At 40.5% G+C, this 22,760-nt stretch overlaps 1 protein-coding gene across 1 annotated transcript; it reads left to right on the forward strand.

Annotated features, from left to right (window-relative positions):
* Window positions 1-1,280: 1,280 nt before the first annotated feature.
* Window positions 1,281-22,608, forward strand: akap1b (A kinase (PRKA) anchor protein 1b). The gene is made up of 11 exons (XM_062418459.1): window positions 1,281-1,414; window positions 7,624-9,239; window positions 11,370-11,494; window positions 12,946-13,072; window positions 13,397-13,524; window positions 13,858-14,035; window positions 16,043-16,193; window positions 17,766-17,833; window positions 18,060-18,133; window positions 18,221-18,286; window positions 19,183-22,608. The coding sequence occupies exons 2-11, from the start codon at window positions 7,649-7,651 to the stop codon at window positions 19,243-19,245; spliced, it is 2,571 nt and encodes an 856-aa protein (XP_062274443.1). The 5' UTR covers window positions 1,281-1,414; window positions 7,624-7,648; the 3' UTR covers window positions 19,246-22,608.
* The last annotated feature ends 152 nt before the right edge of the window (window positions 22,609-22,760 follow it).

A 22,760-nucleotide genomic window follows, 5' to 3' on the forward strand; every position in this document is an offset into this window, starting at 1 on the left:
GGTGTGCGGATACTCCTGATGTAGAATCCACCAGCTATAGACAACAGGTTTGAAAGTCATTAAGACATGCAATATATACCAATCACTATAATATAAACATGTTTTTTTATTAGATAAAAACACTTTAGGCCCAAAACAGGAAGTAAGTTGTCAACAATAGCCAACTTGCACAGCCCAATATTTCTTATATGCTTGTTTTTCACCAATAAAGAGTGGTTGTACCATGCTAATGACCTTTCTATGTGATTCCAGGTGTCAAGGTTGTATGAAAAAGTGGGTTAATTTGTCTGTTTGAGGTGTTGTGTAAAGGGGTGTTTTTCAACTCTCGCATGGACATCAATTCAGGAGTGATGCCAAAACAAATTGTAAAATTATTAATTAGACACCATTAGGGTTTTAAATAAGTAGGTTACAAAAAATGCCATGCAGTTACTCTTTCTCCTGCCTGATTACATCAGATTAACAGGGCAAAACAACACATGACCTTGTGCAGGGGGAGCACACACTATACACCGGTTAGTGTGCTCTATGTGTGTGTGGGTTTGTGTATGTCTATGTGTGTGTGGGTTTGTGTATGTCTATGCCTATGTCTATGTGTGTGTGGGTTTGTGTGTGTGTGCATGTGTTTCTATCTTTAAGAGAACTCATTTCCGTTGAAAATCAGCGTTGTGAGGACATGTCTGTGTTTTGAGGGCATTTTGACAAGTTCTCACCACTTCACAGGGCCATTTGAAGGTTAAGGTTAGAATATAGGTTAGGTTCAGTTAGGGTAAGGGTTGGGTTTAGGCATTTAGTTGTGATGGTTATGGTTAGTGTGAGGGGTTAGTAGTGTCAATTAGTGTCCCCACATATGTAGAGATGAAGATAGATATAAAGATAAAATGCATGTGTGTGTTTATGGGGTTATGCCTTGTGATCCAGAAAACATTACCAAAAAAGATTATAAGTTATGTATGTTTATTTGATTTATCCAATTCTCCCATGTCCAAGTAGTCATTTCTGTTGGATTTAGTTACTGATGAATTAATTCATTCATGAGTAATCTTATTTAGTAAATATAAATGTTGTTGTTCTCAGTTACACAGTCTGAGTCAGTCTGTTGTGTGCAGTTAATCGATGCAATGTTACAGTTTCAACACATAATCTATGTATCCTCTATATGAAGCTAGAAGCTACGGTGCCTTTGCTGCATCCTCAGTTGACGCGAGGCTACAAACGGTTTGAATGATTTTAACATCTGAGTATCGCGAGATTTTACCAGCTGTTTAGTATGTGTTTTTTTTAGACTGGTGCTAGTCGGTCAACACGTGGAGAGGAGAGGCTGACTTTCCTTAGGACGCGTTTAAAAAACCAACACTCTGACATTATACTAGTGTTGCTCTCATCGTGGCGGCGCCAAGGATCCTAAAATACCGTAAGTAAACTGATAAACTCTGGAGAGGACAAGGCTGCATTTAGGAGGCGGGTAGAAAGCAGGTTAGCCTGTAGCTATCTGCATGTTCACACAGCGTGACTTGGTCCAAATCCTCTCACAAGGCTGCAACACACGCACAGTGTTTAAAAACACATTAATTTCCATTTTCATGCATCTCTTCAACATGTCTACGGTTTATTGTGTCACTGACTGAATGTAGGAACCACATGTCATTGAACAACTAGCCTTCACATCTTTCTACAACTTAACAGTCGGCACACTCCAGCTAGCTGCTGTCCCTATTGTATAACTAGAATTACCTTCATTCCTTTCCTCCTGCTGTTTTATCCACATTCTAACAGCCGGCTCATGTGTCATGAATAGTAATAAATGTGTACATGCTATCAGCAGCAAGAAGGCATTTTGGTATCATTTCACGGGCCGGCTAGCAAGCTAACGTGAAGGTCTGAGGCCCATGCAGGACAGAAGCAGTCTTTGGCTTAAATGTCCTTTAACCCTGCGTCAGTCTACCACACTGCCTGCTGCCTTTGCTCGCGTTTCAAGCTGTCCGATGCTCTGCCTTCATGTTGTGGTGGATACATGAAACTCATGTGTCCTGACACACGAGGCTGTAGTGATGTAAGCTACCCACGGTCATAGTGTCGTGGTCAGATATAATGCTGTGGTGAGACTGTGCGGTTAGCTGCCATGACATTTAATTCGTGTGTATGTCCATAGACGTTTTAGCATGAAACCAAGGTGCTGGGCTAGCCTGCTAACTTCGTACTTTGTATGAAGCACTGCGGCCTCCTCAGCAGCCATGCTTTAACCCAGCAGTGTAACGTTAGTGAGGTTACGACTACCTCTGAACAGATTCTATTCCACACAGTGTTACGCCAAAATGTCCTTATATAGGTGTCATTGAACTTTCCCCATGCTCCTGACAACGTGTGTGTTTTAGTAGCCGGCACGGGTTTGTCTTTGAATGTTCAGGGTTCTCCGATTAAATCGGCATTCAAACGGGGCACACATGAAGTTAGTTCTCCTTGCCTGCTGCCACACACCGGCTCTGTTTGTTCTTTCAAAGGTTGGTTGCACTGTGTTCGTTAAGGAGCAGTGTAGTAGTATAGACATGGAAAGGGAAAGAGTCTCATGTGAATCAAGAGAGCGAAGTGTCGACTCTTATTGAGGGAATATTAACGTTACCCTCCCATACATACATACATACATAGACCACCATACATACATCACCATACTAACTGGCTGAATGATAAGTGTTACTTCCCGCAGTGGTCTTTGCTGCTATATAATCCCATTAGCAGGTCTATGTTGTGATAGATCTATCATACACGACTGGCTTTTACTTGCTAACGTTACACGCAGCACCAACAACGTGATTATTTATTGTGAGCCATGCACACATTCATTGTAGGTATTTATTATTATCATTATATTATTATTAGCATGTAGCTAGCTGAAAAGCTCTGGCATTAGCTTAGTCGTTACTGAAAGTAGGAATTATGACCCTCACGTATTCTAGACAACTCGGTAATACAAGGATTACTCTGTTGTAACTACCGGCAGATAACGTTAAGTTTCAACTTGACTGTAGCCTCGGTGTGTTCCGTCATGTAGAAGTCCATAGTATAATCTGCACATGTAAGGCCAGAAAGTGTCTCATGAACATTGACGAACAGTACCACTCTGCCATCCGACGTACACATAATGACCACGTTGGTGTTAATAGTTGTGAAATGTCACCGTTTAGAAGGAATTCCCGGTTATCCTCGCACACCTTTGACGTTACTAAAGGACGGGGTCAACCATTTATAGAACAGTAGTCTTTAGAGTCAGCCTGCTGGATTTCATATGACGCTTTCAGCGGACCGTGACTGATAAATCATAAATCCTGTTGTAGATTAGACACGTACGTCTGCCGATGAACAAAAGATTATGTTGCAACATTTATAGTAAAGCGTTTAGATCGTCAAGCAGTTGTAGGAATTGATTAAGTGACAGCATGTCACCTTAGTAGAGACTGATAGTGTGTTGTTAATATGAAAGGTGTATAAGCTGCTTAGGCTGCCTGTGCACAGCACTCTGTGTGGTTTGTAACATGCAAGTACAGCATGACCACTCCCCTGTCTGAACAGCCAAGGTCACACTCTGCATATTGACTTTAAGGTCAGGAAAAGCTCCAACAGAAGTCTGACCTGGAAGGAAGGCTTCAGATTGGTTTGACTGCTTGAAAAGCAGCCAGTCAACTTCAGTTGTAACCTTGTCCAAGGTGAATGTAGCGTGGGCCACCATTTCATAAGCACATGTATACAGTCTCATCCCTAAGTTTCCTTTTTTGAGTCAGGTTCCACTGCCCATAATGAAGCTTTTCATTTGTTGATCTGATGCTGAATTGTATGGAAGACTGTGTAGTAGTTATTGTAGTTGTCATTTTTAACATGCTCAGAGAAACATCTGCTGAATGTTGGGTTAGAGGACCCCTTCACTCTAGGTTGAGACCCCACTGGTTTGTGTTGTTGATTTGCAGACAGCCCTTTATGTGTACTCTATATATAGAATGATTTTCACACTTTCATAAAGCTTTAGTTTTGGTTGCACATGTTCATGTCAAAGTTTGTCTCATGTAAGTATACAGCTGGCCTGCAACCATAAAGCCACCTAAATGAAATGAGCAGTTAGTTTGGTCTGTGCAGGTGTTTTCTGCTAAATGTCAGCTCAGTTTGAATAACTGTGGCATGCACATGCTGTAATCAGCAATGGTCAGAGGCTGTGGTTGGTTTTTCATATGTAAAGAAAGGCATGATTAAAGGTGTTGCCTACCCTGATGTTATGATGGAGGTTTTGAATTCAGCCAGTCTTAGGAACCTGTTGCTGGCAGCTTTCATCTCACCAGTTCAGCTTAAGTACAAATGTCTTTAACTAAAGCTTTCTTTAAGGAAAAGTACTTAAATTTTACTGATTAATCAAATCCAATATGCATCTTTAGATGCAGCTGCTACACCTTTGATATAATAAACTGCACATCATATAACATTTTTAATAATGATATTTGAATCATATACATAACTGTCAGCCATCATATCTTCATTGTTAATGCTTTTCCGTTGAATCAACATGTGTGCCATGCAGTAACAGGTGATAAGTCCTCAAAACTCTCCCTAATGTTGTGTTCAGGGATGCTCTGACATCTGATGTTTGAGCCTCAGCTGCAGGACAACCTTTAACCCTACAACAGATGAGCAAAGCCAGACTCTTCATGTCACTGCATCCATGCTTGTTTATATTTTTCAAACAGAGCTAGCAGACTTTCAGTACTTGAATGTCTGAGCAGCCTTGAATGTGTAACTTTTATCAGAAAACCACAGATGTTAAATATTAACTATAATGGATTGCCTATGTCAATCTGTGTTTTTATTAATATCCAATACGAGATTCCTGTGGTTGTTTCAGCCAGTAATGATGTTTCATGTTATTGCATAGTATTACTGCTGTGTCCACTTTACATCAGTTGAGTTGACCTGTTGGTGCAGATGCTACAAAATCCAGTTTCTTAATACTTGAAGGAAGATTATCAGAGACTGCTGTTCCTTCAGTATAGAACATGTATATATTTTTATCTTTACCCCTCTATAATGTGTAGGCTGTGACACTGTCACTTCATGTAAAAACATACTTTTTATAAATGTCAAAATGGGGAAATAAATATACAAGGCCTGGCATTGTTGGTGTAATATCTATATTAAACCCATGAAGCTAATTTGTTCTTTGAGTCTTAATTTCACTTTGCACAGGTAGATCTGTACCAGTGTCCTGTACAACATAAAGGCTGTCTGAGAGTGTCAGGGGGACCAGGAAAAATGTCATGAATTTTAATGTATTCATTTTGTTGTTTCTGAACTTCTCAATAGTAAAATAAAAGTGCTATCCAGCACTCTATAGTTTGTTCAGATTTGTAGCACCTGTAACATTGTTGCAGTAAGTCAACACTTTAATCATTTTGAAAGAAGTGAAATAAATGATGTGCACAAATGACTAGTTCAAATTTACAAATGTCAGACATTCTAACAGGGTTCGATTTGCAGTGTGAGGAAAGGGTCAGAGTTACAGGTTTTAACAGATCCATTTAAAAATGTGAAGCAGTTGTTGAATGTGTGCATTTATAAATAACAATGGAATCATCCACATATCACCTTGATGTGTGGATGGTATAGTCTTTCCCACCTCTTTGGAAATGAGTCATCATGGCTATGCATTATTCACGACAAAGGCCACAGCCTCAGTACATTCATGTGTCTGCACTGTCTTTCTTTCACATTCTTAGAGAAGACTGCTTACTGCTTGTTGAATGCCTGTAATGCCTTTTAGAAAAATGTGTTTCAGACAGCTAAAGTGATGAAGTAGTAGAATACCAGGCAGTTTTCCAAACAGTATCATTCTACATGAATGTAGCACAGTGTCAGTTGCATCTTAAAAACTCTTAGTTTTTGATCTGGCCAGATTCCCATGAAGCAGCTTTAGCAGTTAGATCATGTTAAAATGTTCTGTCTCAGAACTGTGTTGCTAGCCTGTAGGCGGCCTGGTGTTGATTACGTAGAGCAGGTGGTAGTAGCAGAAGCCATAGAGGTCAAAAGTCCAGGTTCGCTGGTGCTTCCTCGCTGTGTCTCACACGCACACACACATCTGAATGTAAGGGCAGCTGCCCATTAGAGCTGTGACTAGAAGCATGGCAGCATATGATTGAGTCACATTCATCCCATGTGATGCATTCCTCCTGGTGGAGGCAGGCCTGGCCAGGTCTGTTAAGGAAAGGCATGTGTACATGGCCTTTTTTTAACGTGGACAGTCACCTCCTGTTAGTCTGCGCACTAGGAGTCGAGTGTGCAGAAAGTTCAGAGGGCTGTTCCACTGTCTCATATCCTCACTCTGTCACTTTAAGACCTTTAACCCACTCTGTTTGCTGTGCTGTAACTTTTCAGGTGTCTGTGGTACTCTGGGATGAGCATTTTACAAAGAATATTTAGGCTAGTTACCAAAATTGAAAAAGCTTTTGAATAAAAAGAACCACTCAACTAGTGACTTATTAGGGCTGTCTCAAACATATGCAGGATCAGGATTGTGGCTCTGTTCCATAACTCCAGTTTGAGGTTGGCACGTTGGATGTCAAATAGTTAGGGGTGTGACGATACACTCAGCTCACGAGACGAGACGAGACGAGATTTGAACTATATTTTTAAGAAAACTTCAATGAGGAAATACATGACTGTTCTTTTATCTAAAATTCACAAAATGTAAATTGAATTGAAATGTTTTAACTAATCATCTTGTAATGAATCACTTTTTTGTACTTTCTAAATATATAATTATCATATGCAGTATGCAGCACTGTAAAAGGTTTCCCCATATAGATATTTTATAGATGGATCATTTTGGTATTTATGGAAATAACAACCATAAATACAAAAGTTAGATACAATCAAATACTAAAAAGTAAATTATAAAGAATAGAAACAATTCTAATATATAAATATAAATTAAATAAAGAATCCAATTATCACAAATTAAAAACAACATATTGCTAATAATCACATAAATACACAAGTAGAACAACATATAAATTGTGTTATAATTTGGTAGTGTGACTCATTTGACTTTTTGCATCATTAGGCTTCCATAGCAGCTCAGTGTAGAGACCTGAGGTTAACTTACCACTGCTCATCTCCTACTGCTGACTGAGATCTTCTCAGCAGGTAGAAGCTGCAACAAGGTTAATGATCCACACGTGACATTATAAAAAGAAGACGTGTGAATGAGCGATAGAAAACCGATCGTCTTTTTTTTTTTTTTGGTGCGCCTCTTAATTATAGCTTTGCGAGACAAAATTTACGTAGACGAGAAATATCGTCGCGTTTCGTCTCGCTAGATCTCATCACACCCCTACAAATAGGTCAAAAGATCCCATTTGATCATATAGAAGTGAGTTTATACCAGCTTAGTGTCTCTGAGGGTCTCATGGAAACTGGCGTGTATCACAGTGTAGGTTGGCTGAAAGGCTGAATGAAACGGTTCAATGAAGCTTAAATCAACCTGCAGTCGATGACACATCTAGACCCGTGTTTCCTCATTTGCTGTAAATAGTTTTAGATGTGAAACCTCATTAAACTCACATGTACTTGTGTCTTTGTGATTTCCAGGTGTAGCTGCTAGTTTCCTGAGGAAATGCCACTGAGGTTTCGCTCTGTTGTGCCGTACACACTGCCCGGAGTCCTTGCGTTGATCGGCTGGTGGTGGTACATCTCACGGAAGAAAGAGCGGCTCATCATCCATGACAGCCCAGAGGGGGATCCAACCAACGTGGCCCTGAGAACTTCTCCATCAGAGGGCAGCAACGGTTTGGTTGAGAAAGGCACTGTATCTCCTACTGACACCCACAGACCTCCAACGGTCAATAACCAGAGAACAGAACACGACAAATCTCAGATCCATGTCCAGGACACTGAAGCAGCACCGGCACTGGACCAAAGTTCTGAAGAAGCATCCCATCACCTCGGCAAAATAAGACAAGAAGTTCATAAACCTGCAGTCTCAGCTGTACCACCACATCGTGAGGAAGGAGGCCTTCAGGTGTCCCTGAAAGACCATGAAGAACTACAGAGGATCCCAGCATCTGTCTTGGCAACAGAGCCTGACAAACTTCTAACGAGAGATTCAAACTCTACTCCAAAAGCCACAGTGGAAGAGGTCATCTTGCCCTGTCAGTCTACCAAAGTCACCAGCTCCTCCCCCACAGATGCACACCGTTCTGATGCAGAGAGGCCTGAGCCAGAGGGGGAAGTTGCAAAGCACCACAGTTCTATTAGTGGACAGGATGAGATGGTTGTTTGTGCAGTCACCCCAGCCAAAGTGCAGAGAGTGAACTCATCAGAGGCCGATTCTCTAGAGACACCCACTTCAGTGCAGGATTTCCACCAACACATTCTGACCAGCACACCTACCTCCCCGGCCCCTGCCCCGGCCCTGACCACAACCCAAGACTGCACCACCACATCAGTGACTCAAGAGGACATCCAGGTACACAGCAGCAGTGGAGAGGAGCAGGATCTGGAGCTTCTGGCAGCTGGGCTCATAACTGAGGTCATCTCAGCTGCCACCCAGGAGGTCCTCGGTGTCACCAGCTGCCAGGTCACAGACAAAAGCCAGGCTGGCCACCCTGGCTGCAGCAGCAGCACACCACTGGCTAGCGACAGGCTCTGCTACCAACAGGAGCTAATTACAGCAACACAGCAGCACCACCACCTTCTGACAAGTGTGCCTCAGGTAGGCCATGACTCTGCAGAGGCAACACAGAAGGAAGAGCAAGGGGTTCCTAATGGATGCACCTCAGCCTCAGTATGGGAGCCTGTTGAGGTCAGTCACAAGGTTCATCAGACAAATGATGTACAGAGAGGCCACTGGCCAACACCATCACACCAAGCAGCACAAAGTGCCCCTCTGCTAAACATCAAACTGAAAGGAGATGAAGCATCTACGCTAGCTGAGGACTCAGCCTGCAGCACTTGCCACTCTGAGGACGGCATCAGCAGCGAGGACCTCCAGAACAGCACGTTTGATAACCAGATGGATGTGATCCAGGTTACAGACTTGTCAGTAAGAGAAGCAACACCGCCTCAGTCACTGGCTGAATCAGCCACAGAGGCAACAGTTTTGGCCTTAACTGAAGAAAGTGAAGTGGATGTAAAGAGGCTTGATGGGATGGTCCTGAGGAATGGAGCTCATGGCACATGTGAGCTGGAGACAGACCAGTCTGGAGGTGAGTCATGAAATCTGTTTAAATCGAGGATTGTTGTAAGCATTTTTTAACCATGATTCTATGGAAGACACGCCTATATACCCAACCTATATAGCTATTATTTCCTAATCCTAGTTTATCCCTGGGAGGGGGTGGTGTACTTGTTTCCACAGTAGTAATTTCATGTGTACAACGAATGTCAGGTCATAATCACCACTCTGCTACTGTCTTAGTTTCTCACTTTTTTATTCCAGTCACTGTTATGTTTTGGCCTGACTGCAGGGACCAGCCCTTACAAACATGAATGTCTGTCCCTGATTCACTGACTCACTGACTGAGTGATGAAGTTACACCACTTTCACATTTGTGAAAAGACAAAATAAAAGCAGTTTCGCTAGTCTTACAGGTAGAGATTCACAGCATGATTCCATGTCTAGGGTAGAAAATGTCTTTTTATCTTCTGAAATATAATCACAGATGATCTTTATGGAGTCAATTTTTGATATCTGTCTAATGTGGTCTGGATTGGAAAAAACAGTGAAATTGCTTTTTCTTCATACCTCTGAAACAGTTTTAATCACTCTGGTAATTTAGTCCATATTTGACAGTGTAAGTGTAATGGTCTTGATCTAGACCTAGTCTAATGTGGTCTGGATGGAGAAATGTCAGTGAAATCGTTTTTTTTTTCTTTTGTCAAATCTGAAAATGGGTTTAAACAGCTTCTGCTACTATGTCTAACACTTTGTCATAAGTAATTACAAACAGAGAATCAGCTGCTAAACATAATTTGTTTCCATTTGTTCTCTCTGGTTACTGCCTGTCCTTGATTGTATGTGATCAAACCCAACAGCCAATCAAAGGACACATTCAGTATTCTAAGTGACCAATCAAAGGAGCGCAATGTCTCGACCAGTGAGTCTAGTGTGTGTGTGTGTGTGTGTGTGTGTGTGTGTGTGTGTGTGTGTGTGTGTGTGTGTGTGTGTGTGTGTGTGTGTGTGTGTGTGTGTGTGTGTGTGTGTGTGTGTGTGTGTGTGTGTGTGTGTGTGTGTGTGTGTGTGTGTGTGTGTGTGTGTGTGTGTGTGTGTGGTGCAGAGAGGATGCTGTTCACTGCTCTGTGCTTGCGTCACATGCACACACCTGGTTTTTATTCATGCGCATTTTTAAACAAATGAAACGCCATAGTGGACGTTGTCTTGTGATGTGTTCAGAGGGTGTTTAGTTTCATTAACAGTAGCTTTACATTGAGAGGAGGGATGGCAAAGATTGGAATAAACTGGAGAATAAGAGCAGTTTATTATGAGCCCAACAGAGTGGTGAGTATGACCTGACTTACTGCAGTCATGTAAATTGTCCTGAATCATTACAAAAGGTAATGGAGGAAGTATTGACTGACAGGATCAAAATAATGTCTGTGTTTCTCAGTGTTCTTTACATCAGCACTGAACTCAGTGAAGGAGGGGTCATACATTTTTCCATTTTTCCATGAAATTGAATAATGAGGCACTGGACCTTCCACATACATGTCATTTCAAATCACGTCTCACAGAGTGAATCTTCATTCAGCTTATTATGAGACGGCTTAAGACAATTTGTTAAATCCTCACTGACTCTCATCAGCTTTGTTCTTAACTGTATCCAGCTGTGAGCAGCTGTAATGACAGTGTCAAACAGGCACAGTGTAAAGAACATCTTCATCCAATCAGCTCACTGCGCCTTCAATATTCATAACTTACCCTCAGTCATAAAACTCAGAGAATGTATTTTTATTTTTATGCACCAAAGAACTGAGTTGATAATGATTACTCAGGACACAGGAAGCTGGAGTTTCTTCATAATAATGAGCTAGTGGAATGATTAGATGGAATTGTTTGTATTTTAAATCCAGAGCAGACAGGTTTAAATAAAGTTTAAACTAGTGTAAATAAATGTTGATACATGCTGATTGGACTTCTTATAGTTTTTCTCCCAAACCTGACCTGATAACATGCACTGTAAGGTTCTTCCCAGTAATTATTCTAATATCTCATATGAAGTAATAATCAGCCTGTGTTGAAATGATGCAGTAGACACCCTCTCCTGTGTGCAGTAACAACATCTTGTGTGAATATAGCGGGTAAAGGTGTTAATGTGTGTGTGTGTGTGTGCGCGCAGGTTCTGATGTGAACAGTATGGACTCGGTGGACAGCGGCTGCACTATGGGTGCAGGAGAAATCCAGAGTAACCATGCTGCCTCCTCGAGCTCTGAGCTCATCATCTGGGAGATTGAGGTGCCAAAGGTGAGTCGGGCCATCTGACACAAGAAGTAGAATCTTATCTCATTGTTGTGACATGATATCAGCCCTCTTTACACTAAACACCACCTTAACTGATAAGTCCTTTAAGGGCTTAGTGGAACCCACCAGAGTGTTTAATGTCCCATGTTCAAGACTAAAAACATGGTCCTGTGTAATGTTTTAGTACTGGTCATATCTAATGAGACATTAGCATATCATTGTCCACTGTAAAACTCTAATTGCCCTCAATTCCAGAGTTGTAGGATTTAAGAATGTTTTAAAATGATAGTATCAGAAAAGACAATGGCAGACAATAATGCTTTCAGCTTACTGCTCAGGTCTCATAACCAGTTAATAATTCACTCAGTATGGAGCTCAACAGGTACTGTCTGAGGGCAAAGATCAGCACCTTGACTGAATTAGGACTCCATTCTCTGAGCCTATTCAACTTCAAAGGGCTGATGAATATAGTGTATCAATGCATTTCATTTTTAAAAATGACCCCTTATGTGTTTCAGAAGGAAACACTGGAGAGTAAGTTAAATCTGAACATGAGTACTGTTAAAGATCACCTGGAATCTAAATGATCATCTCCACAAATGTGATGCCATTTCTGCAACAGCTAGAGTCAAACTCAGTTTTCAACATACACGTGAAGATAGATGTACAACATTCAGAACTGCACTGCACCCGGCATAAGTACATTGTTGTATTTTACAAATGAGATGCACTTCATATTGATTTAACCACTGTGTGTCTGTTGAGACAATATTTAAAATGACAAGTTATCCAGATGTTTTCTGACTGATAACATTGAACTTAGTTTTTCTTACACATTTGTTGGAACAAAAAGAACAAAACTCCAGGCAGGTCTAGGACTTACCATTCTGATATGATCACCATCTGATATGTTGTGTTTTAAAATAAATCAGAATGTTGTCAATAAATCAAAACTGAATTTTCCAAGATTGTAGAGCTGATAGCAGGTAGGTGTAGTCAGACTGATATGTTGTATTTATACCCCTCTGTCTCTACATTTAAAGTATACAGATGAAAATGGTGAGAAATGTGCCGTCTGTTTAGGCTACCATGTTTGTCTCTGTAAAACAGGGACAAGCTTCATTCTGTTCTAACTGGCTTTCAAACAGATGAGATCTGTCAGCCAACACATTTGTTATAATTTAAATGCAGCATAGAAATATATGAAGTGTCCAATGATAGACTGGGCATTCACTATAATATATACTTAATTGATTCTTAACCTCTGAATCTTGAAAGTAATCACCTTCTAATGAGAACTTTTCCTCACACAGCCATATAGACCAGTGTTTGTATCTTTAAAGGCTTTGCCCATGTGTGTGTTTGTGATGAGGTTTATTCTTGTGAAATGTCTGTATTAATAAACTGTCCTTTTTGACATGAACTCATCTCTTCTGGTGGTCTTCATCTCCCAGCATCTTGTAGGGCGGTTAATCGGGAAGCAGGGGAGATACGTGAGTTTCCTGAAGCAGAACTCTGGTTCAAAGATCTACATCTCCACCCTGCCTTACACACAGGAGTTCCAGATCTGTCACATAGAGGGTGAGTCAGGACCACCCAGAATGTCTGTTGGAGGGGTTTTGGGAAGGGACTTTATTCCCTTTATAACAGGACTCTATGGCTGCCCCTCAGCTGGCTTCCTGAAGCTGGTCAAAAAGTCAGGAGCTAAAACTGCCTGTTAGAGACAGAGCTGAACTGTGGGGGCTGCAGAAAAAGAAAGTTTTTAAGATAGTTTTTTGAACTGTGAATCATACAAAGCTGCTCTAGTGGAGTCCCAGAAAAAAGCAGCCTGAGATGAGTGTAACATGTCCCCTTAAATCTAGACTTGCAATGAATAAATAACTCTGTTGTTTGATCTCTGTCCAGGTACGCAGCAGCAGGTTGACAAAGCCCTGTCACTGATTGGGAAGAAATTTAAAGATCTGGACTTGACCAACCTTTATGCGCCTCCACCGCCCCCACTCACATTGCCATCACTTCCCATGACTTCCTGGGTAAGGGTTGCTCTATGCTACCACTAGCTGATGTATTATTCTATCAGACTAACAAGACCAGCAGCACCTTGAAAAATACCTTTTTATTTTCATGCTTTCTAACATATGTCAACCCAAAGGCAAACTTCCTGTATTGTGAAATGCTCAACCCCTCAGATGTAATTAGAAACCACTTTTTTTCCTGCTTGTGAGGTAGTAACAAAAGGATTTAGGAGCTGGAAGGCCTTATGTGTACTCAGTGACAGCAGTTTTAGCTGTAGGGAGAACAGACTGGATCATTGAAGCCACACACTGGAGGAATAACTTTCCCTTTTCGGTCATTTTTCTCCTCAGCTTCTTCTGCCCAGTGGTGTGACAGTTGAAGTGATTGTGGTGAACATCGTGTCGGCCGGTCACGTCTTCGTCCAGCAGCACACCCACCCCACCTACCACGCCCTACGAAGCCTCGACCAGCAGATGTTCCTCTGCTACTCCCAGCCGGGCACCCCTGCCCTGCCCTCACCTGCTGAAGGTAACCTAGCTCACAATGTGCAGTTAAAGTCTACGGATGTGGATCATGTTTTAAACCTTTGGCTCTATAGGCAACTACTAGAATCACAAAAATATTTTCTACTTACTGTGAACTACATCTTCAGAAGTTCAACAGTCTTTAAAATTCCCCAGTTGCATAGGACGCTATGATTTAGAGGAGGAATTAAAAAATGCATGAATGAGTTCACACCAGTGTTGTATTTAAAGATCCCTTCCAGACTTGTTTCAAAGCCTATAAATACTTTGCTTTGAATAATTTGTCTGGCATTCACAAAAAATCCAGTTCCCTTGTTAAAAATTCTTAACACCACATTTACTCCACCTGTTACTTTGAAAAATTTGAGAGAAATTTGCAGAATTTGAAGATGCAAATATTTCTTCTTTCAAAAGTAAAACTACTTCACTGTGAGTTCTGTGTGAGTGTGCACTGGAGGCTTTATGTTTCCACATTTAGTTGCATTCTGGACATGATTGGCTGCAAACTAGTGATGTCATAAATTCTGCTTGTAGGTCCACGTCTTAAACCGAGATTTAAGGAGAGCTCAGAGAGACTTTCCACCTTCAGCAGATGAATGTGAAAGCAAACTGTGCATATAGATCATTGTGCACAGAGAACAACATCACAGTGAAGTGTCAGAACAGCACAATAAATCCTTGAGTGGAGGAGACTTAAAGGAACTGATGATCCGAATGTTGGAGACCATTTCACTATTTCACAGTGAGGAAACAAACCTGAACCCCTTCTGGTTTCCTCTGGTTTATTCACAAATAAAAGTGTGAAGTTTTATCCTTTTTTTTTTTTTGTTAAACATTTTTTCCTTTATTTGGAATCACATGTCAACAACATTACATACAGTCATCTTAATTATGTAATTACTTAATTTTACTCATTGATCCATTTCTTCATTTTTTTGGACAATGCATTTATATAATAACACATATAGAGCAAGTAGAATATGAACATGGGCTGTTTTCCATTGTAATAAAAGAAACAACTTTAATATGAAAATAAATGGGTGAAGAAAGGGCATTTCAGGGAAATATACATTTTTCTTTCCTTCCAAGTGTCCTTAAGTTTGGCTTGCTGAAGCGAAGTGATTCTTTCCATTACAAATATTTCATAAATGATATCTTACCAGTCGTCTATAGATGGATGTCTGGCTTAAGCCATTTCTTTGTGATTGCTTTTCTAGCAGCTACACGCAGTATTCCAAATAAACATTTTGTTTTAAAACTTACCGTTGTTACAAGCCCAAAAAGGAGTTTGTCCCAGTTAAATGTAATGTCTGTCCTAAACATAGTCACTAAATCTGAATAAATCGTACGCCAGAAAGTATTTACTTTTGAAAAGGCCCAAAACAAGAGATAATGATTGGTTTCCTGGAAGCCACACATCCTCCAGCAGCTTGAAGAGCCTGAATGAAGTTAAAACCAGTTTCATGCCCACTACAGTAGTAGTGGCAGGGAAGAAGTATTATGAAGGATCAAAATAAAGCCAATCTTCTAGGCCTCGTAGAGATTCCAGAGATGTGTTTTTTAGTTTAGCTGGAGGTAGCATCTGCACAAATCCTCAGTAGTACTCAACTTGTATTGTTTAGAGAGAGCCAAGTACACACACACACACACACACACACACACACACACACACACACACACACACACACACACACACACACACACACACACAAACACACAAACACACCTCACAGTACAGTACAGGCTCAGCAGGGCTCTCAGTAGCAGTGCTGTCTGTCTTTACATGATGTTTCTGTCATTTCTTTGTGATTGCAGAGTGTGTGGGGTGTTTTTATCTTTTCTTGTCCTACACCCTCAAGGCATTTCGGTGTCATTAGCTTAAAAGAGATGATGCTTTGGGAGACACATGAATTGCTTTCAAGTTATATTTTTCTAAGACTAAGCTTGGTGCTTACTGTTGCATCCAGTCTTAACGAGTATTTCTATCTTTCTCTGTCTCATTGTCATCCAGTCGGTGTAATCTGTGCGGCTCCAGCGGTGGAAGGAGCGTGGTGGAGAGCTCAGGTCATCACCTTCTATAAAGAAACAAATGAAGCAGAGATTAGATATGTTGACTATGGCGGCTATGACAGAGTCAAGATCGACTCACTACGGCAAATAAGGTGAGTGTGGAATGTTTCACTGTATCCAAACTGTTCTTCCTCAACAGTACTCTGTGTGTGTGTGTGTGTGTGTGTGTGTGTGTGTGGGGAATGTTTCACTGTATCCAAACTGTTCTTCCTCAACAGTACTCTGTGTGTGTGTGAGAGAGAGCGATCAATGTAGCTCAATATTTCTTTTCAAACTAATCTGATTTGTAGCTGTTGGCATGTTTTAAAAGAAGAAAAAAAAGACTAACGCTACCATCTAGAGGTGGTTTATTGAACAGGAGGTCAGACTCAAATACGTAATGTAGGTGCCACATCCAGGCTGTGGGATGAGTCTCAGCAGCCATAATGGGTTGGACTTCTGGCTGCTCTCCACTGTACAGAAAACCAGACTTTGTGCTGTATCAGAATGTTCAAAATAAATAAATAAAAAGAGTAATTTCATGCGTGAGTAGTCGTTACACATTCTGTCACCACCATGTTGAATTTAACACATCACTCACTGTTCAGAATGTAAATATTAATATTTACAGTATTGAGTTTGAGTGACGGGATTTTGTAGCGTCCATTTATTATTTAATATTCTGACAGCTGACCTGGATACAGCCGCATGCACACACAGGAGCCAACCAGTGTCCAAGCACCTGATGGTCTACATTAAAGAATACAGTGTTACTGTAGACTGAAGTCATTGAGCTAAATGTATACTGTTCATGTGTCTCATACACAGACACATGATATACTGGTATCATTAGGAGCAGTATAGCTGCTGTGTGTACATATTGATACAATGACTAGCAGCACTCACTGTGTTATCTGTGTGTATGTATCTGTGAATTCAGTCCCAGTCCCAGTCCACCTAACTAGCTTCATGGATAAAATCAGTCATGCAGTTTTATGTTTTATAAATAACTTTTTTTCTTTGTTGTAAATTCAATACTTGTATTGCAAATCTTCTAACCTGATGCCTCGTTCACATTGAGGATTTAAGGATTTCTTAGCAGACTCACAGACTAGGTTACAAATGTGACTTATAAATGAGAATCTTGTGTCCGACCTGTGATGGCCTCTCTGCTCGTGGTCTCCAGAGACCGACTGCTACACTCATTAAAAAGTGAAAGACACTCTTTTGCTCTCTGACCTTCATTCTCTCAAAATATATATCTGCAATGAGTCAGTGTGACGTGTCCTCTCCCTCACTCACTGTCCTGCTTCCAGCTCCTCACTCTGCTCTCTACATCACTCTATCATCTGTCCTAAACGGCAAGAAGAGTTGAACGTGCTGCTTTGTCAAATACACTCTCCACAAAGTTTAAAAAGTGTGACATACTTTGATACTGACATTTTTCTAAATTGAAATGTATGGATCATTTAGGAATTGAAGAGGTTAATACAATACATGCTTATGAACAAATATACCATAATAATACCCAATACTTCCATGAAACCTATGTGTGATTATCACAGCATTAAAACACACTATAGTTTGTAAGTTTCTCTGAGATAAACTTTATTTAAGTATTCTTTAACACTGATACCTTTCTATATATTTGCATTCTTTAACAGATCATTTCTTTTGTTTTTCAGGTCTGATTTTGTAACATTACCGTTTCAAGGGGCTGAAGTATTACTAGACAACATCGCCCCTCTTCCAGGTACATCATTGTCTGCATTGACTCATCATTTTAATACTTACAGCTGACCACCCTGCATTAATTTAGTGTCAATTCTCTTTAAAATTTGGAATGATTTAGTTTATTTGCTTTTACTTCAAAATGTTTGTCTCTGAAAGCTGTTCTCATATATTCTGTTCTTTGAGCTATTGGTCATTGTACTCATTGTTTGTTGTCCTGATCTTTTTGTATAAATGTCTTTCATTAGGAGAGGATCGTTTTTCACCAGAGGCCACATCAGCGATGGAGGAGATGACCAGAGGAGTGGCTCTGCTTGCACAGGTAATCCAACCTTCATCGCTCAACTCCTCCAGACTGTTTAAGTCTCTTGTAACTGACTGGCCATTTTTTCCCCTCTGTCTTTTAAAGGTCTCAAATTATGATAACAACACAGGCCTGCCATTGGTCCACCTGTGGAACATGGTGGGAGAAGAGGTAAGCTGCTCAGATACAGCCGGTTTGATAATCCAGTACTACATACTGACTATACTATCAGCAGGTAGAGGTAAAGTTAGAGCAGTATTTAATGTTGAATACCTGTAGCCATAGTTTTTGGAATTTGAAATGGTTACTCTAACAAATGTCTAATTTCATGTAACTGCACACTAACACATTTATTTGAAACCACAGAATGATAAATGGACTGTTCTTATATATAACTTTTCTAGTAGTTCTGCACTTTTACACTACATGTCACACATCATTTATACACTGATGACAGGAGCTACCACACACTGCTCATCAGGAGGAAACTAACCATCACACACCGTTGACACAAGTACACATCAAGTGGAGTGGAGGAGCCGGGAATCGAACCACAAATCTTCCAATTGGTGGACGACTGCTCTACCTCCTGAGCCACAGCTGTTGCCAAAAAGCTGAAATCAGTGCATACATAACATTAAAACCTCTTGTTACACTATCTGCATATTTATAGGGAGAGTTGAATATTAAACTTGGTTAAGTAAACTGAAAATCCACAAACTGTAACTTACCATATTTTTAAATTCTAATTAATTTGACTAGCCTTTCTTGTCATTTGGTGTTAATGTCCTGTCAGAAACTCAACAGTGATGTTTGACAGGAGAAGGAAATCTCTCTGTCCTTACGGGCTTTTAATGTGAAACATGTGCAGGAAGTTTAAAATTTCATTGACAGTGACTTTAAAAATGATCAAAAGTACAGTACAGTAGAGTAGAAGCCAGTGTAATGAATGAGTAGAGAAAGTGATAGCAGCAGAGTGGTGAGTGAATATTAGGGATCATGTTTATGTGTCTGCTTTTCATTGTTGCAGCATTCATGAGAATAAAGTGACTGTTTCTCTTCTTCAGGTGGTTTCAGTGAACCGCTCGCTAGCAGAGAGGGGCCTTGCTGTTTGGGTGGATGGATTCTGAACTCCTAACATGCTTTGACATCCACCCCCCCCACGCACCCACCCTGTTCTCCTGTGATCAGCATTCTCGGACCCAGGTGACCCCCAGATTCCCAGCCACACCAGACACACCACTGAATCTAAGAAGATTGTTTTTTCTTTCTTTTCTTTTTAGTTTTTTTCTTGCCCCCTCCCTTGCCCCGATGCCCCATTACTTAAAAAAAAAAAAAATTAAAATTGTTTGCAGGCATAATCTACGAGAACACAGCACTGCTGCAAAATAAGACAAGCTTCCCTCTTGTTTTGGTTCACAAAAACAACTTAAAGAAGGGAAGGAAGAGGTACTTGTACATTTTTAAAAAATCTATATTGTAACAAAATAAAGGTTCAACCAATATTTTTTTTCCTCCCCCATCCTAACTTTTTTTGCGCTGGGCCTTTGCACACTGACTGGATCATCATGCTGTGTGGAAGGACAAACTTCAGACTATGTAGACACTTGTAAACAGTTTCATCGACACCTCGGCTATACTCTGCTATACTCACGTCTGTAGGTCAGCACATTTCAAAGTTGATTTTTTTGGCTTCTTATCTGGATAGAATGTGCGAGGCAGAAAAGCTGTAGATGCTGACAGTGCTGCAAAATCCTTGGTGGAGCACCAAGCAGCCAATAAGGAGGAAAGGAAAACACCCACAGAGATAAGGACTTCTCTGAGGTCTCCATCCTCAGCTGCTGTTGCACCTCCATCTAGGAAAGAGAAGTGAGAAACTGGCCCTTCCCTGACTTTCCTCCACCAACTTGTAGTGCATTACAGAGGAGCCAGACGTGTTCACCCACCACACAACATGCAGTTGAACAGTTCTGCAAATTGGAGCTCTAAGTTGAAAACTCTGGCAAAGTTTAGTACGGTTTGTTTTTCTGACGTCTGCAAGGCAGCATGCAACTTGATGTTGATGATACGGATCATAACTTTGGAAATGTGTAATCCTCAAATGATACATGCTCTGTTTTTAAGGACTGACATTAATGTAAAGACCACTACTTGATTCTGTTATAGTGCATAGGAAATACCACCTCTAAGAAATTCTTCCAGCTCACGTGTTGATGTTGAAACTCAACAGTTTTACATTTGGAGGCACTATAACAGAGTCAGATAGCATTTAACTCACTGTCAAAACACTCAGTAACAAATGGTTTAACCTGAAGGGAAACCATGCTAGAGGTATGTACTGACTAGTCTTCACTGAGGTAATATTAGTTGTAACAATATTTCATGTCGGTCAAATTACTGTATGTGTCATGTGTATTCTCTGGCTTTTTATTCCAAAGAAATCAGGCTTTTTCTGAACTGGGATGCAGCATCAACACACTACTTCTGATTGATTTAGTCAGATTGTTTCAGTATGATGGCAGAGTGCTGCTCTTATCCTGAGGCTCTGAAGGAACCACTCAAAACTGACGGGAAAGAAACACTACACAAGATTTAGTGTGCAGTGCTGCTCCTCAGTGTAGACCTGATATGAACTGTTAATGTGAATCCACTGTGTGTCCTCAGTGTGGACAGTGAAGCTGCCCAGCAGCACCTCTGTCCTGTGCTCTTCACTGTTGACTAAAATCACTCTGTCACCTGTCAGCTGTTGACTAACAGTGTGATGCAGTACAAAGCAAGGCCCTGTTCTTCTTATGTAATAATGATTAAGATTTATGTAAAGCTGTTGTCATAGCAACAAATCCTCAAACCCAAAACCTGAGAAATGTTAGTGTACAATTCTGATTTCAGATGAGAACATTAACATGATTATGATTCATCAAGATGTAATTATCAATGTATGTTTGCCTTTTCAAAATAAGAGCACTGTGTTGCACAAAATAAGTAATTTGTGTGTTTGGGTTAGCTGAATGAGAATGAACAGGATCATGTTTATCCTCAGGAGTGTTTCATTAGGAGGGCACAGAAGAGCTTGGTTCACTGTTCAAACCAGGCTGGAGTGCATCTGATAAACGTAAGGCCAACTCAAAGCTTATATGGTTAGATAAATTAAACATGGTTTAAAATCTCAGATTTGATACACAGAATTGACAGTGAAGAAAACCAACATGGAAAGAGAAAATGATTATACAGGAAGACTAGATTTCCATGATAACTGATTTACTGAAGTAAACCTGGTTTACCTGGTGATCCTGTTCTCTGAAACACTCCTCTGGACTGGTTAACACATTTTGAAGAACAGGGCCTTGATGAGCTGGGAGAACATACCATGTTGTTGGAGGTGTCATGAAGTCAAACCTCTGTTTGCACTAGATTGAGCCTGAAGGTGCTCTGTGCATCCTGTAAGGTGGTCATTTCCAAGATGACTTAATTCTGAATGAAGTGAACTTCTCCCATTAATAGTTTTTATTGAGTCTCTCTTCAATGGAAATGAAAAACACTGTTACTCTAGCAATAAGGCAGCTTTATTTTGACAAGTTGAAAGACAGAATGGGGATAAAGGAGGAATAAATGTTAGATTTGACAATTAAGAACTAGGAAAGGTAACTACATAACTGTTCTCAACATTAACAGGTAAACAGCACTATACAAACTCCTTAATAATGCATAACTTTAATAACGTATCTCAGGAATGGTTCATTAGGTGGTCGACTGGTGAATCAATGTGCCTGAGGGCAGCTGATGGAGGAAAGGGGGATGATTGTGCTTGAAAACATAATTCAGATGCAAAGGAAAAGAGGCATTGCATAGAAGAAATATGAGATGTAGAAGAAAGCGTCCACATGTTGGTGCTGGAATCGGAGCAGTAGCCATATTGATTGTTTGTTGGCTTGTGTGCATTCTTCCTCTCTGTTTCACATGAACTGTCTGCTCCTGACTTTTACTTGTTTTGTTTTTTTCCCCATCCAAAAACCAGATTTAAAAATGCCATACTGGTAAAGTTGCTTCCTCCCTTCCAAGACTACTATCCCTGCTGCCCAGAACCCCGTCACCACACCTAAAAGAAATCTGTTTGATTAAATTAGAGTTTTGTTCATTTCACTGTAAATAAGATATTTGACTGTACTTTTCTATAACACTGGAGAGAAAGATGGAATCTAAAGGGAACATAATTGTTTTTCTTCCGTTTGGTTTGTTTTGGTTCATCCTGCTGCCCCCCCCCCCTCCCCCCCTTTTTCACTCACTCATGTTCATGTTTTCAAGCTGAGGGACTGATTTTTAAGTGTTTGCATAGCTAGACAAGTCATCATTTGATTATTTAAATGCGTGTTAAGCTATTGTGCCCGAAAGCATTTAACATGTACAGATCAGTTTTTGCTAGGCTCATCTTAAGTTTGATTTCTTGATTGTACAGATCTATTAGGGGAAAAAAAATAAAAGTTATTGAAAGTGTTTATGCTGATCTTTTCCTGCGTCTTCATTGGGGAAGGGATTCATGAAGCCTGTCACTTCTTGGCTCTCGTTACTTTGCCGTTAAACCTTTTTCACAGCAGTCATTTTGGTAAGTCAAAGCAGGACTAATTGTAATGGCTAGATTTAGTTTTGT

The sequence above is a fragment of the Scomber scombrus genome, chromosome 5 (genome assembly GCF_963691925.1).
Source record: "Scomber scombrus chromosome 5, fScoSco1.1, whole genome shotgun sequence".
In the NCBI taxonomy this organism is placed as follows: domain Eukaryota; kingdom Metazoa; phylum Chordata; class Actinopteri; order Scombriformes; family Scombridae; genus Scomber; species Scomber scombrus.

What these genes read in the sequence shown, in the direction of transcription:
- akap1b (XM_062418459.1), top strand. Translation starts at nt 7,649, where the DNA reads ATGCCACTGAGGTTTCGCTCTGTTGTGCCGTACACACTGCCCGGAGTC. An exon ending in CACTTCCCATGACTTCCTGG is followed by an intron (nt 13,525 to 13,857) that starts GTAAGGGTTGCT and finishes TTTTCTCCTCAG; the next exon opens with CTTCTTCTGCCCAGTGGTGT. An exon ending in GAGTGGCTCTGCTTGCACAG is followed by an intron (nt 18,134 to 18,220) that starts GTAATCCAACCT and finishes TGTCTTTTAAAG; the next exon opens with GTCTCAAATTATGATAACAA.